Raw genomic sequence first — 13,066 nt, 5'->3', positions numbered from 1 at the left:
ATGACTTCAAGAAAGTTAATAAATTTAAGTAAAAATTGATTTACTTCTAATTAAAATATAAAATAGCAAAATATAGAAACCTTTTTAGAGAAAATCATGTAAAGAGAATTAACTAAAAAATGGACACAATGAAGAAGAGTGATATTTAATTTTTTTAAAACATTTATGCTTTTGGTTAAGTCTTATAATGAGCATATTTTTTTACCTTTCCAAGATTATGAATATATAATTACATCCTGACATATTTATCATGTTTTGAAATGATATTTGAAAGGAGCTTTATCCCTTGAAAGATTCTAAACTAACTTTTATGTCACAGAATTCTGTCTTACTCCTTCTGTCTGCTTAAAATACTACATTGAAAATAACAGGAGAAAGATTAAATCTGTCTAAAGTCATGTCTGTATAAGACCAAGTGAGGGAGATATTTGACCTTTATGTAGTTAATATAATTACTGAAGATATCCCTTTGATTTTTAGGCTAAATTTCACTTTGTATCTTGTGGTTTTGCCTAAATTTTCATGGAAGCAAATTAATTTTTAGCAAATAACAGTTTTCTTATAGGATTTTGGACTAAAGATGGTTATATCCTAAAGACGATGTGATATAAACAAAGCAGAACAATGAGTTTAATGTTCTTAGTACGCCAAAACATGTTTTTGAGATCTGAGGAATATAGATTTCTGAATATACTTCAGTCTAAAAGATTAGGGTCCCATGAATAAACATGAGACTAAATGAGACACAACTGAGAGATGAGCTGCTATATGGAATATAGGAGTTCTCATGACTGGTCTGTACTATAGAAAAAGATCAATAAAGTTACCATGTTTTTCTTGCCAAATCTTAAAGGCATTAACCTGACATATTTGTAGACCAAATATGGGTTACTAAACACTGATACTCTGTAAAATTGCCTAGGAACTATTTATTTTAAAACCTGACACCCTAGAAGTAGTAGGAGAAACCTGAAAGCAGTCGGAAAGAATAAAAGGACATATTAGTCATATAAATTATAAGTTCTCTTACATGTTGATGATAGAGTTATTAGTTACACTCAGTATTTTCTTGGTATCCCAACTCTTTGTTCTTTACCTACTCTTATTCCTACTCTTCTTCTGGAAGATATAATTTATCCTATTTAAGCAAGCCAGATTTTCCCCTCCAGACATATTTTATAAGCATTTTCTCACTGGACGATCAAGTATACTATCTCAATAGTGTGGTGTACTGTTCACAATATAAATAAATGCTGTCTAGTTTTAATAAGACAAATACATTGGTCAGATGAGATTTTAAACAAGAGAACCAAGCTTTATGACATCTTTTGCTGGCTTTTCCATCAGCCTTGTTCATTCAGTCAGTTAACGAGCCAACTGCTGAACCAACCAAATATTTATGGAATGCTTGAGGGTACATTCTAATCCCCTTAGAATGTGCTAGCTGCGTCCTTCCTTTTCTCATAAACTTCATCACAAGTTATCACATTATAATGAACAGTGTTATTATATGATGAACTCTTCTAATAATATCACGTCCTCTAGCCAACATTCCTCACCCATCTTCTACTATTCCCTGTTGACATTTGACTTAAAAGCACAAATAAATATACTCAAAAACTACATATATTCTTATCAAAACTCCACCAAAAATGTTCTGGGAAAGAGAGGTCGAGTTTATTAAATTTATTTCTCATGGTTGAATGGGAGGAAGGGTAAGGAATTCTACATTAAATGAATGGTCTCACAGTTGCTGGGGTTGGAGCACAGAGTAAGGAAGGGCCAAGACAGATTATTTATGGTCAGATGCTATAAGAATGAAGCATGTGTACCTACCTTTAGAGGCATACCTGTAGCAGTGTGCTATAGAGCTAAGAGCACTAGAGGGGCAGTTAAGAGGTTTGGTTTTCTTTAATGTAAAATGAGGAGGTTGACCTAATGAGACTTGATTTTGAAAATTCATTCCAGAACTACAGACATTCAAGTGAGTAATTTTATGAAGTCACTTTTGAAGTTAATAGTCTCTCTAAATTGTTTTACAGGTTCATATTTTCTTAAACTTGGTAAATGTAAATTTCCTTCATTTAAAATAAGATATTATACTTTAACAATTAGAAGTAAATGTCATGTGAATAATTTGTCCTCCCAAAACCAGTATATTTTGAACTAGGTAAGACTTTGTATAGTTGTGCATTTTAGAACATACCTCAGACTTTTAAGTTTCCGAAAGCGTAAACTATCCTAAATCTCCATTCTAAAGAAGTCAGTGTTATTGTTCTCTTCATCATTGGTTTACTCTAAATTTTGTTATAAAATTATAATGTACAGAAAATGTTTGCATGATTAGCATTTTAAAGAAACTTTTCAACTTTTTAATGATTTTAAAATTTCCTTTTTATCAAAATGTACCTCAAGACTGAGATTTAGAGTTTGTAAAGCCAAGTTGACATATTTAAAATAAGATATAAGATGATTTATACATTGCTATATCAATTTTGAGTATTCAAAAAAATACCAATTTTTGATCAATTAAACCACTTTGAAATAAAATGTCCATTTCTCTTAAGTTGAGATTAAAGGTCATTTTTAGTGAATGGTAATGTTTTACCTTACTTTCAGAGAAGGAATTCTTAAATTCAGAAGTCTCAGTTATTTTTAGGACAGATCAAATATATTTTCTGACCAATTTTTTAGACTTCCTTTAACATGCTTTAGGATTCACAACAAACATTTAAAATTTTATGTTTTAATTTTAAAATTAAGTTCCCTTCTGGTGATTTCTTCAAATTTCATTTTAGAAAATTAAACTAGAGAGTTTAATAGATTTATATTTTAACCAATATCACCAAAATAGGTATGTAAATTAAACTTAGCTGGTTCTCCTGATTTCTTCCTTGTCATCCTCTTCTAACCCAAGTAGCTGGTAGAAACAACATACCATCAAAGATGTGATTTTTAAAATTATATGGTTTTACACAAATTACTTTTTTCCATCTACAAAAAAGAAAAAAACACAAACTCATGATTTATTTGGTACTTAGTTGAGTACATATGTCACCACTTGCCAAAAACAAAAAGCTGAAAACAAAAAACTTTAAGTTGTTTTTGGAATCAAGACATTTATGTTTTTATTATATACTCCCAATGAGGTCAATGAATATTTGTCTTTCTTTTTTTCATTTTAATTGGGTTTGGGTATTAATTAGAAAAGAATTTAATGTCATCTCAGATTTAACGTCCTATTCAGTGTTTTGAAGAGAAAGATTTAGAAAAAACATTGATTAAGATGAACACACCAGTTTAAACTCGAGAAACATTAATTGAAGTGTTTTAAAATGGTACGTGCTTATTATGGCATGTGAGCTTCACAAGTCAAGGGAAATGGGAATGCAAAACAAACTAGAATATTATTTCAAAATTCTTACGGAAGTGCTAATTTATATCTTTTCCCTCAGCAATCAGAAACTACATTTTCGGTATTTTTCTATGTTTGATTTCTTCTTTCTAGGTTCTAGAAGGGTTCTAATGGTTATAACAGAACTTCTTTGAGGAATTTTAGGCAGTTACAGCATTTTCTCTACTGAGTACCTTTTTTTTTCTTTTTTTACTAAGTTTATTTAGGATTTTACTCTTTGCCAGTTATAATAAATGAGAATTATTAAGAATTATTTTTTAAACTTAAGAATTATTCAATGACTCATTTATTCAGCATCATTTATGGAACATCTGCCTTCTGCAAGGCACTGTACTAGGGGCTGTTGGAGATTCAAAGATGTGTAAACCTTTAGGACCTGACCACCAAGAGCTTACACTCTAATATAATAGAGCTAAAGTATTGCTATACTTAAGTATTAGAATAGGTAAAATGTAGAAAGTGTAATTTGAAGAGAGCTATAAAAGAACCTCTAGAAATGGAAGGAAGGACACTATTGCAAAGGAAACTTTCAACATGATCTCAGGAACAGAAAGCTGAGGAGAATTGATAATTGGGGGAAATGATGAGCAGTATAATTTGTCTGTAGCATAAAACATACTGAGGAAAAAAGTGGGAGAATATTGGAAGTTGGTTAGAGAATTGTGGAGGGCCTTGGATGTTAGTTAAGGAGCGTATTCTAGAGAAGGATATTATCAATTATATTTTAAATTATGATCTCACAGTCAGAAGCAACTGGGAAAGCTTTAATCTGCTTAAATCAAGTTTACCAAGTACTTCTCTTCCTCAGAGAAGCTAGACAAGCCTAAAAATAGAAATTGTTTGAACATATACTTAGTTTTATCTCATCATTTGTAAGCTTGCAATACTTATAAAAAAAAAAATTGTAATCACTTATGCAATGAAAAAAAACAAAATAATAGTCAACAAAGTAAATGTTTAATTATTTTGGAAAAATGGATTAAAAAGTTTTCTTAACAAGAGGGCATAATTCTTTTTCTCCTAAAGTTATAATCCTCTCGATATGATTTCATCATTTGGCTTGAAGTATCACATTCTTCACATAGATTATCAAAACTACCCATGTGACAAGCATGTGAATATAAAAATAGTTACAATTTCCATATTTTATGCATAGCCCAATTCTGCTTCATTGATATGAACGGTCTAAAGTTGATCATCCAAAATTAAGTTTTCCACTCTATAAAATGTGCTTAAGAACAGTGGAAATGTTTTGTCTTTTCCTCCACATTTTCCCATTAAACCCCAAGCTCATCTCATCTTTCATCCGTTTAAGTTTTTCATTCAAGTAGATCAGTAGATTCTATTGAGTGTGTAATATATGCCAGTCCATGTACTAGACTTGGAGGATCCAGAGATATATATCACCTAGGCCCTGCCCTCCTGTATTTCACATTTCAGGAATGTAAACACGCATTTCATTTTACTGCAGCATGTTAAATCATCTATGATAATGATATGAACAAAGTGCTAAGTGAGTAGAGAGGAAGGAGCCTACAGGGATTCTTTAAAGCAGAAGTGGCATTTGATGTGGCTTTTGGGATTAATTGAATTTTATTTGGCAGAGAAAGGAGAGTATAGGGCAATCTCAAGGAAAAGAATATTTTGAATCATATTTATGTGTTTTTAGAAAATATTAACAATATTAGAAAATATTAAGAACATCTGAACAATGTGTCATTTAAGATGTATGGTTTAATCATATACATTGTAAAAAGAAGATCAAACTCACAATTGGTTCATCTCAACTGGAATTTCAGTACTAGTAAATTATTTATTAAATAATTCCATTGAGAGGTCTGGAAACTTCAGAGAAGGAAAGAGTTGGACTGAGCAATTTACCTTCAGCTACTATAAGGAAAGGGAAAGAGCCAGTTCCTTTTAATTCTTAGAGACCTGAGATAAAATACTAATTGCTTATGAAAGATCAAGTAAGAGGGAAACTACTATGTTCCACTAGCAGAAAGGGCAAGGAATAAAGGAAAAATCTCTCTTTTAGGAAAGCAGAAGTTTAAAATTCCATGAATATTTCCTGATATGATGGAAAATAATAATCCTTTATAATTTAATGGCATTCATTCTGAAATAAATTATGATTCTAACCAGTATTACCTTTTTTCTAAAAGAGTACTTGGGAGAAATGAGCTGAACATTTGGTTTGTATTTCTATTAGAGTATTTTTTCTCCTTTCATTTAGTCACTAAATATTTATTGATTTTCTGGCTTTGTGTATATATATTATTCTTTCTACTTTCGGTTATCCCATTTTAGTCTATGCAGATAACTATAACATGTAAAAATGAGAATTTACACCTGTAAAGATAGCTCCCATATGTCAGAGTCCTAACTGTGCTACTCAGTTTGTCTTATATAAAGTAAAAAGCCTTACCCTGTGAGTTTTGCCTAAATTTGGAAAACTTCTAAAAAGCAAAACCTTGATTTTGAGTCATTCCTAGCACTACATGTTTTATCAAACAGGGATGATATAACCTGACTACTGAACAAAGGAACCAGATTGAAATATTATTTTCTTTGGGTTTTCATTGATACTTGCCATTTGGTGAAGAGAATATTTTATTTGTTCCAGATTGGTGGACTGATGTAGAAAATTGGAAAATTGTTTCTCCTTTTAATTACAAGACTGTGAACCTTGAAACATCCTAAGCATAGAGCAGCAATCTTATATCCAGACACCTAGAACAGTGCCTTTGTAGGTGTTTAATATTTATGGAATGAATGAATCTGTAGCATACCTTCTAATTAATAAATGCAGCTTTTTCATTTTCCCAGTTGACCTTTCATCTGAACAAAGGGCATCTTGTGTTTATTAGAGGATTTCTTCTTTAACTGTTTTCCTTTTTTTCTGGAAAGCATAGAAATCATTTTCTCTAGCTCCTTGATGAAGATGATTTGTGCCTTAGTACAATTACTGCACCTTTAAAGCATATACATATATCATCCCCCATACCTCACACACACTTCCAATATATATAGTTATCTGCAATATACTCATGTTTATGCTTAAAATTAATGCTGAAAATCATTAACACAAAATCATGGGTTTTTATTTTTTAATTTTAAAACAGACTTTAGAAAATTAAAGCTGTGAAAGGTTATTAGCTCTGCTAATCAGTGGTGGTGCAAAGACTAGAATCCAGGCCCTCAACTCCCATTCAAATGTCCTTTCTACACATATAAATAACATTGTCAAGATGAAGTCTTCTTTGAGTTAAAATATGGATTTGCTATAATAACTCCTTCTGGCAAATATTTTGATGCCCAAACTATTAAAAAACATTGCCCCAAACATAAAGAGTAAGCCCACTTCGACAGACAAGGACTCTTTTGTAGAACCTGTTCTTCCCAGTTTGCTAATACAAGGGAATATGATATGTCTGTCAATAGATCTAATCTGTATTATGAGGACACAATATCTTGAACAGATTATTACTTTTACCATAAAAGAATTAATTTTTTAAACTATCTTGAATTATATTTAAAAGCAAATTGGCATCTGAATTATGAAGTACAGATATTTGTTCAGAATAATCTTGGTTGCTAGGATACAAACTATTTTGGGTTCTATTGCTGTGTCTACAAACTAATGAAGTAGGAAATTGAGGATTTAGGTGGTTATCTATATAATTTAAGGTCAGGATATAATAACTATGTTAGTGTTACAGCAGTACTAATTTTTTATTTAAAATGATTGGGTCATAGCATTGTGAAGATTTTAAAGAATAGTTGGTTTTTATCTAAATTAATTAAGGTTTTGTCATTTTTACACTTTAATTGTATAGCTATAGATTAGAGTTTGCAAGTGGTTTTCAATTTTTTTTTTTTCTCAAAACATAGTTTTATACTTCTTGAAAGAGGACATAATGGAAAGAAATCGGCTAAAAAGAGAATCTCTCTCTTTCCCTATCTTATTCTGTCGAGTGGCTTGCAGGTCCACATCTACCACATATATAGCCCCTCCCTCACAGCAATCCCCTGATGGGACTCAGTCAGGTAGGAGAGTACAGACAGCCCCATTAAAATACATTAATTCACAATGCCATAGATTAGAGCAAGTTTTTTCTCTTTTCAAATATTCCATTAAATTAACAAGTAACATTTTTTTTTAACTTTTATTTTGAACATGCATATCTCAAATGCTCTATTTCAGGTAACGCATTTCTCAATATTTATCTAGCATTTGGAATTTAATATTTTAAATTTCTATCCTTTTATTGCATTTCAAATTGATCATATTATAAACAAATGATTAGTAACCTATTTTATTTCTCCATGTTTCAAAAGCTAAATTGATATCCTACTTTGGATAGATGAATGTGTCATAAAATATCACATTATGAAAGAAAGGCAACTATTCTAAAGCCAATGACAAAATATTTAATTATTACTTTTAAAAAATGAGTCCAGAATTTGAAAGTTCACAAGTAAGAAATTTAGAAAGGAAAGGGAAAATATTTTGCAGAAGGAGTGTGACTATTGGGATAAGTTTCTAGTTGGTAGTTCATATAGTTAAGTAATCTGAATTAGAGTTTCAGAGATTATTTTAAGAAAACTTTGATCAAATATGTGAAAAATGAACATTTTTAAATCTAATTGTTAAAATTGAAAAATCAACTTAGGTTTTCTATCAGCTGAGGGTGACATTTCCTGAACAATCCACTGTTTTGAGAAAGAAAGTCAAATTACTTGCTTAATTTACTAAAGTCCCTCTTGTCGGGTTGTCAGATCCTCAAAAAGGTACCACAGAAAAAATCTATATAGCATAAATTTGTTAGGATTTTATTTTTCAGATCAGGCTTTTAAAGTAGCCCAAAAAAGCATTTTAGCCAAGAACCATAAGCCTAATTTCTAGAAATGTTTGTAGAAAACATATTATAAATGTAGAATTTAATTCTATAAAGCTTTATAGGTTTGGCTTCCTGAAGCCTTTGTTCACGTGCTATGTGTTAAATTGATTCTTTATATATATATATATATATAAATTACTTAATAATATTCAAACCTTTAGAGTTGAAGCTTTACTTATGGTACATGTAAGGAGTAATCTTACATTTCAGTCAATTATGTATTCACATGTAAATGAACAAAATTATGTTGTGGTAATTTTTCTCTTGGTTCTAGAAGAAAATAGTATACATTGAATTTTGGATAATTTTAGAAATAAACTTATAAACATTTGGTGCCCAACTCTGAGTGATCGAAAATACTCTCTTCCTCTACAACATTCAACAATCACTAAAATGATACTTTCAGGATATTTTTCAGACATTTTTTGGCTGATAGTTTTTAACACATCTTAGGAGCCTCAAATCCATCTAACAAGATAAATTGAGTTGAGTTTTAATATAATAACATTATCATTTATTGAAAGTATTTAGTTCATAATTTGTTAGGTTCATAATATGCAAAGAAATTTAAACCTTAAAATCTATAGTTGACTGGACAATTTAGTCAAAAGTATATAGTAAGATCCTAACTGGTATAATATTGTAGCCAGTAAGGCTTCTCCTAAAGTCTTTGCTGAGAACAAAAGTGCCTAAATTTCTTAATCTTGTTTTTTGCCAGTTAGATAGCAGTATCTTAATAGTAATACAAAATTTTTAAAAAATTTTCCCATACTTATTTTAGTCATCTTGTATTATACAAAATAAAAAGTAAGATAGTAATTTTTCTTAAAAGCATTTATTCTACTGAAAGTAGCCAAATAGGGAAGTCACTTGACTTATATTTTGTATAGTTTTAATTTTTTTAAAAGTAGTTAATCACTTTTCAAATCTGTATTTTACATTGTGCTGTTTTTTTGTTTGTTTTTTGTTTGTTTTACTTCAATAGCCTTTTATGTCACCTCGGTACCCTGGAGGTCCAAGGCCCCCATTGAGGATACCTAACCAGGTAAGATTTATGTGCAATTTAAGTTTTGTTTGTTTTGTTTTGTTTTTAAAGAATCAATAAAGAGCTTGGAAACATCACAAACCTTCTTTTTGTCCTATAAAAGTATTAGATTATCATTCCTCTTCCCATTTAATAGTACTTCTAGAAAATATATAATCAACTTTGAGCTGTGGCCCATGGTCTTACTTCTATAAGTGGCCCACCCATAGCCCTTTTTATTAAAAATGAGGTTTTGTTGGAACACCGCCACACATTCATTTATTTATTTTCTGTGGTTGCTTTTGCATTCAGTGACAGAGTTGAGTGATAACAGCAGAGACCAGGTGTGATCTGCACCTAAAATATTTTTATCTGGACCTTTACAGAAAAAGTTTGCCAACCCTTGGACTCTACCTTATACATTTATCCTATTAAAAAATACATATATGTAAATTTTGTTAAGTGCTGATTATTCTCTTGTTTAAAGGATGACTGAAAATTTCCATGAGCATACATTGATTTATCGTCATATAATAATGGTTTCAGTATCATGGCTGTAACAGTCATATCAATTTTGCCCTTTTAATGGCACATCAGGAATATAATTAGCTACTTCTAGAAAGGTTATCTCTATTAACGAATAAATTGTTAACCTAACAATAAATCTCCCAGTTTTTTTTTAACCTATAAGGGCTTTGAAATTTCATATAGTTTTATTCTCAAATAATTTTCTATCGATATCAGTTAAAATATTTATTATGCTAAAGAGAACAAAGTATAATTTTTCTTGCAAGAAGTTTCCAGTTTGATTTTGGATTACAGAAAATGTGAATGTATGTAACACAAGAGAAAATTGAATGGTTAGCTGTATGGAATATTTATTTCAAGACAATTGTCACTTTCTCCAGTTCTGTTGTATACCTCATCTTTATCCCAGATCTGAAGTAAACACAGTTGTCACAACAAATTCTCTTTTTCATTCTTATTCTCTATTTCCACTTCCTTTCTGAGTAAAAACGAAGCAAAAAAGTTGTATTTACTGAAACATTTGATAGTAGTAGAAGTCTGCTTCTCATCACCTAACTCTTAATGGAATTATGCAGAATCCTTGAAGGGTCCCAATCTGCTGGTGTTCTCTGCTTTGAGGGCTCTGTGAGAAGTGCTAGCCCAAGATTTCCCCCTGGGGAGAACTTTAAGCAGGAAACAGTGCTGGATTATCTGATGATTTTAGTGCTTGGCAGACCCCACATGGCATCTGGAGCATTATTCTTCTCCAGACTGAATCTGCATTCAGTCCATGGGACCAGGGGAACATGGCATGAAATAGGCAAGGGAAGTGCACAGATGCCAAGTGTTACAACATAGGGGAATTTTATTTTCTCTGTGGGTGAACCTATAATTATTGACAGTCAGATCTACTTATATAGGCGCCTGAGGATTTTAAATTTCTTTTTAATGGACAGAAGTTTGCATCTTTTATTGGAGTGTTCATGATGTTTCAGACATCCCATCCATAGCTTTCTTTATTATATAGGTCTGAGAGGCTCCTGAAAATCTGAATGAGAGAACGTGAGATTCTTGTGTGTGTGTGTGTTTTTAGAATTGTTTTATACTCCTTAAAGTCCATATCATTGATGCAAATGTGATGGAAGTATTGGAATTGCATCCTTTTGGCATTGTTGGAATGCTTGCTACGTGTAAGGTGCTATGTTAGGTTCCATATCTATGGAGACTAACAAAGCGTAAGGCGCTTTTAGGAACAGTGGGTTGGTGGTGGAGCGTGAAATTGTAAATCCAAATCATTTAAATTTTTTAAGAGCAAGTATGTAATGCATTTGGATTTTTAAAAGAGGCAGTTAAAAAGTTAAATAAAACAATGAAGATTTATGATACTGGCTCTCTTTCCTCAAGAATTTTAAACAGTCTTTAGTTAATATATTAAAATGATTGTACTCTTCTGTAAGTGGCTCTTTTTTGTTTTTGTTTTTGTTTTTCCATATATATAGTTTAGTGTCATTAATGCAGACTTCTGTCATTCAAACTCACAATAATTTACATTTACACTATTTTTAAGAAGATTTGCTGAGCAAATTAATCATGTTAATAATATAAACAATATTGTTTGAGGAAATGTTTAAGCCATTGAAGAGCATGACCTTTTTTAAGTAACAAATATGATTCTTCAATTTCATTATTTAGTCATAAATGTAGAATTGGCAAAACTATTTTTTGGTGATTAATTGGATGATGTATATAAAACATTTTTAACTTTTTAATTCAGTCTTCATTCAAAAAATGATTTTATTTTATTGATAGGCTCTAAGAAAATAAAACATGAAATATTAACCTCTTCAATGATGTCAACTGATTATTTTGCACATGTTAAAAGAATCCCTTTAGTAAACATATCTTTTCAAATTTATAATTACTAGTGATCAGACTACAAATTCTGATTTAAGTTCTCCTGAGATGATTTTCATGATTCCGAACTTAAGTCTACAGTGGTTTATACTGGTTGTGTATTTTTAGAACTGGGTATTTGAAATATGGTATAATATCTCTATGCTGAAAAAAATGTACAAAAGGGAAATTATCTCTAAAATGATGAAAAGAAAGTCAAATTACAAATCTGGAAAAATGAACAGTAATGCAAAGTATAAATATATATGTCTAATCAGAAAAGTGCACTATTTATTTAGCACTAGGCTGAGGAAATCAAGGCAGACAGAAATAAACTAATGAGATGAGTGTCACCAAGAATAATTAAACTACTGTTTTATTGATCCCATAGAATTTGGGGGATTTATACTGTCTCTATGGAAATTGTCATCAGGTATATGAATTAAAATGATGCTTAGTTACATCTACTGTCAAATTTGTATTCTAAAGCTGAATTTCGTGTTCTAAAAGCACACTGCATCTGACCATGCTCCTGAAATCCTCAAAAGATATCTTCCAGTATTAGATGAGTGGTTAAATAAATTATGGTATATCCACATGATCAAAAAGTAATGCAACTATTAAAAGACATGCTCTAGAATTAAATTTATTGATAAAATAAGATGTTCATGACCTATTACCTAATGGAAAAAAAGAAAGCCAAAAAACATTTTATACAGTATATCACTTTTTTTTTCCTTCTTCTCAGTCCTTTATCATCATGCTGGCTCTCTGATTGTTATGTACAGGGTCCCCTTTTCATTCATTTTGAATTTTTATGTCATGCTGACACAGGTTGGTGGCCTTGTAAACATAAGACATGAATGCAAATTCATTGGGGCCTTGCAGGCTTTTTAGTTAGCACTCGGTTCCACCATTTCCTGATGGTGGTCAGTGGACAAAGTCACTCTTTTTTTGCCAGGACATAGTTTATTGGTGGGTACAAGTCAGGTAGGGACAGTGCTGGCAAAGCCTTCATGAATGCAGTGCCTGCCACTTGTCCAAGGAGCCACAATTGGGGATATATTTGATCCCACAACCAATCTGGCTGAGGCACTTGTCAGCCCACCGTGTCTTTGAATTCATCAGCTTTAAACTTGGTAAAGTCCCACTTCTTAGAGATATGGGTTTTCTGGTGGCCAGGGAACTTGAATTTGGCCCTGCATAGTTCCTCAATTACATGCTCTTTGTTTTGAAACTTGGTGTGGATGGACAGGATGACTTGGCTGATATGGACCCCAGCTGATGTACCGGGGGGGTTTCCAAAGGTACCTCGCATACCTG

At 31.3% G+C, this 13,066-nt stretch overlaps 1 protein-coding gene across 5 annotated transcripts in view; it reads left to right on the top strand.

Annotated features, from left to right (window-relative positions):
* The window catches only part of SSBP2 (single stranded DNA binding protein 2), a 402,865-nt gene that overhangs the window by 311,110 nt on the left and 78,689 nt on the right, over positions 1-13,066 (top strand). For all 5 annotated transcript variants that reach the window (XM_037801548.1, XM_037801547.1, XM_037801545.1 and 2 more), the window contains one exon: positions 9,305-9,364. In XM_037801548.1, the coding sequence (XP_037657476.1) occupies positions 9,305-9,364 (60 nt within the window). The remainder of the gene's footprint in view (positions 1-9,304; positions 9,365-13,066) is intronic.

Source organism: Choloepus didactylus, chromosome 13, assembly GCF_015220235.1.
Source record: "Choloepus didactylus isolate mChoDid1 chromosome 13, mChoDid1.pri, whole genome shotgun sequence".
Taxonomy (NCBI): Eukaryota; Metazoa; Chordata; class Mammalia; order Pilosa; family Megalonychidae; genus Choloepus; species Choloepus didactylus.
Note: the sequence above shows the minus strand (reverse complement) of the source record. Positions and strands in the feature narration are given on the sequence as shown.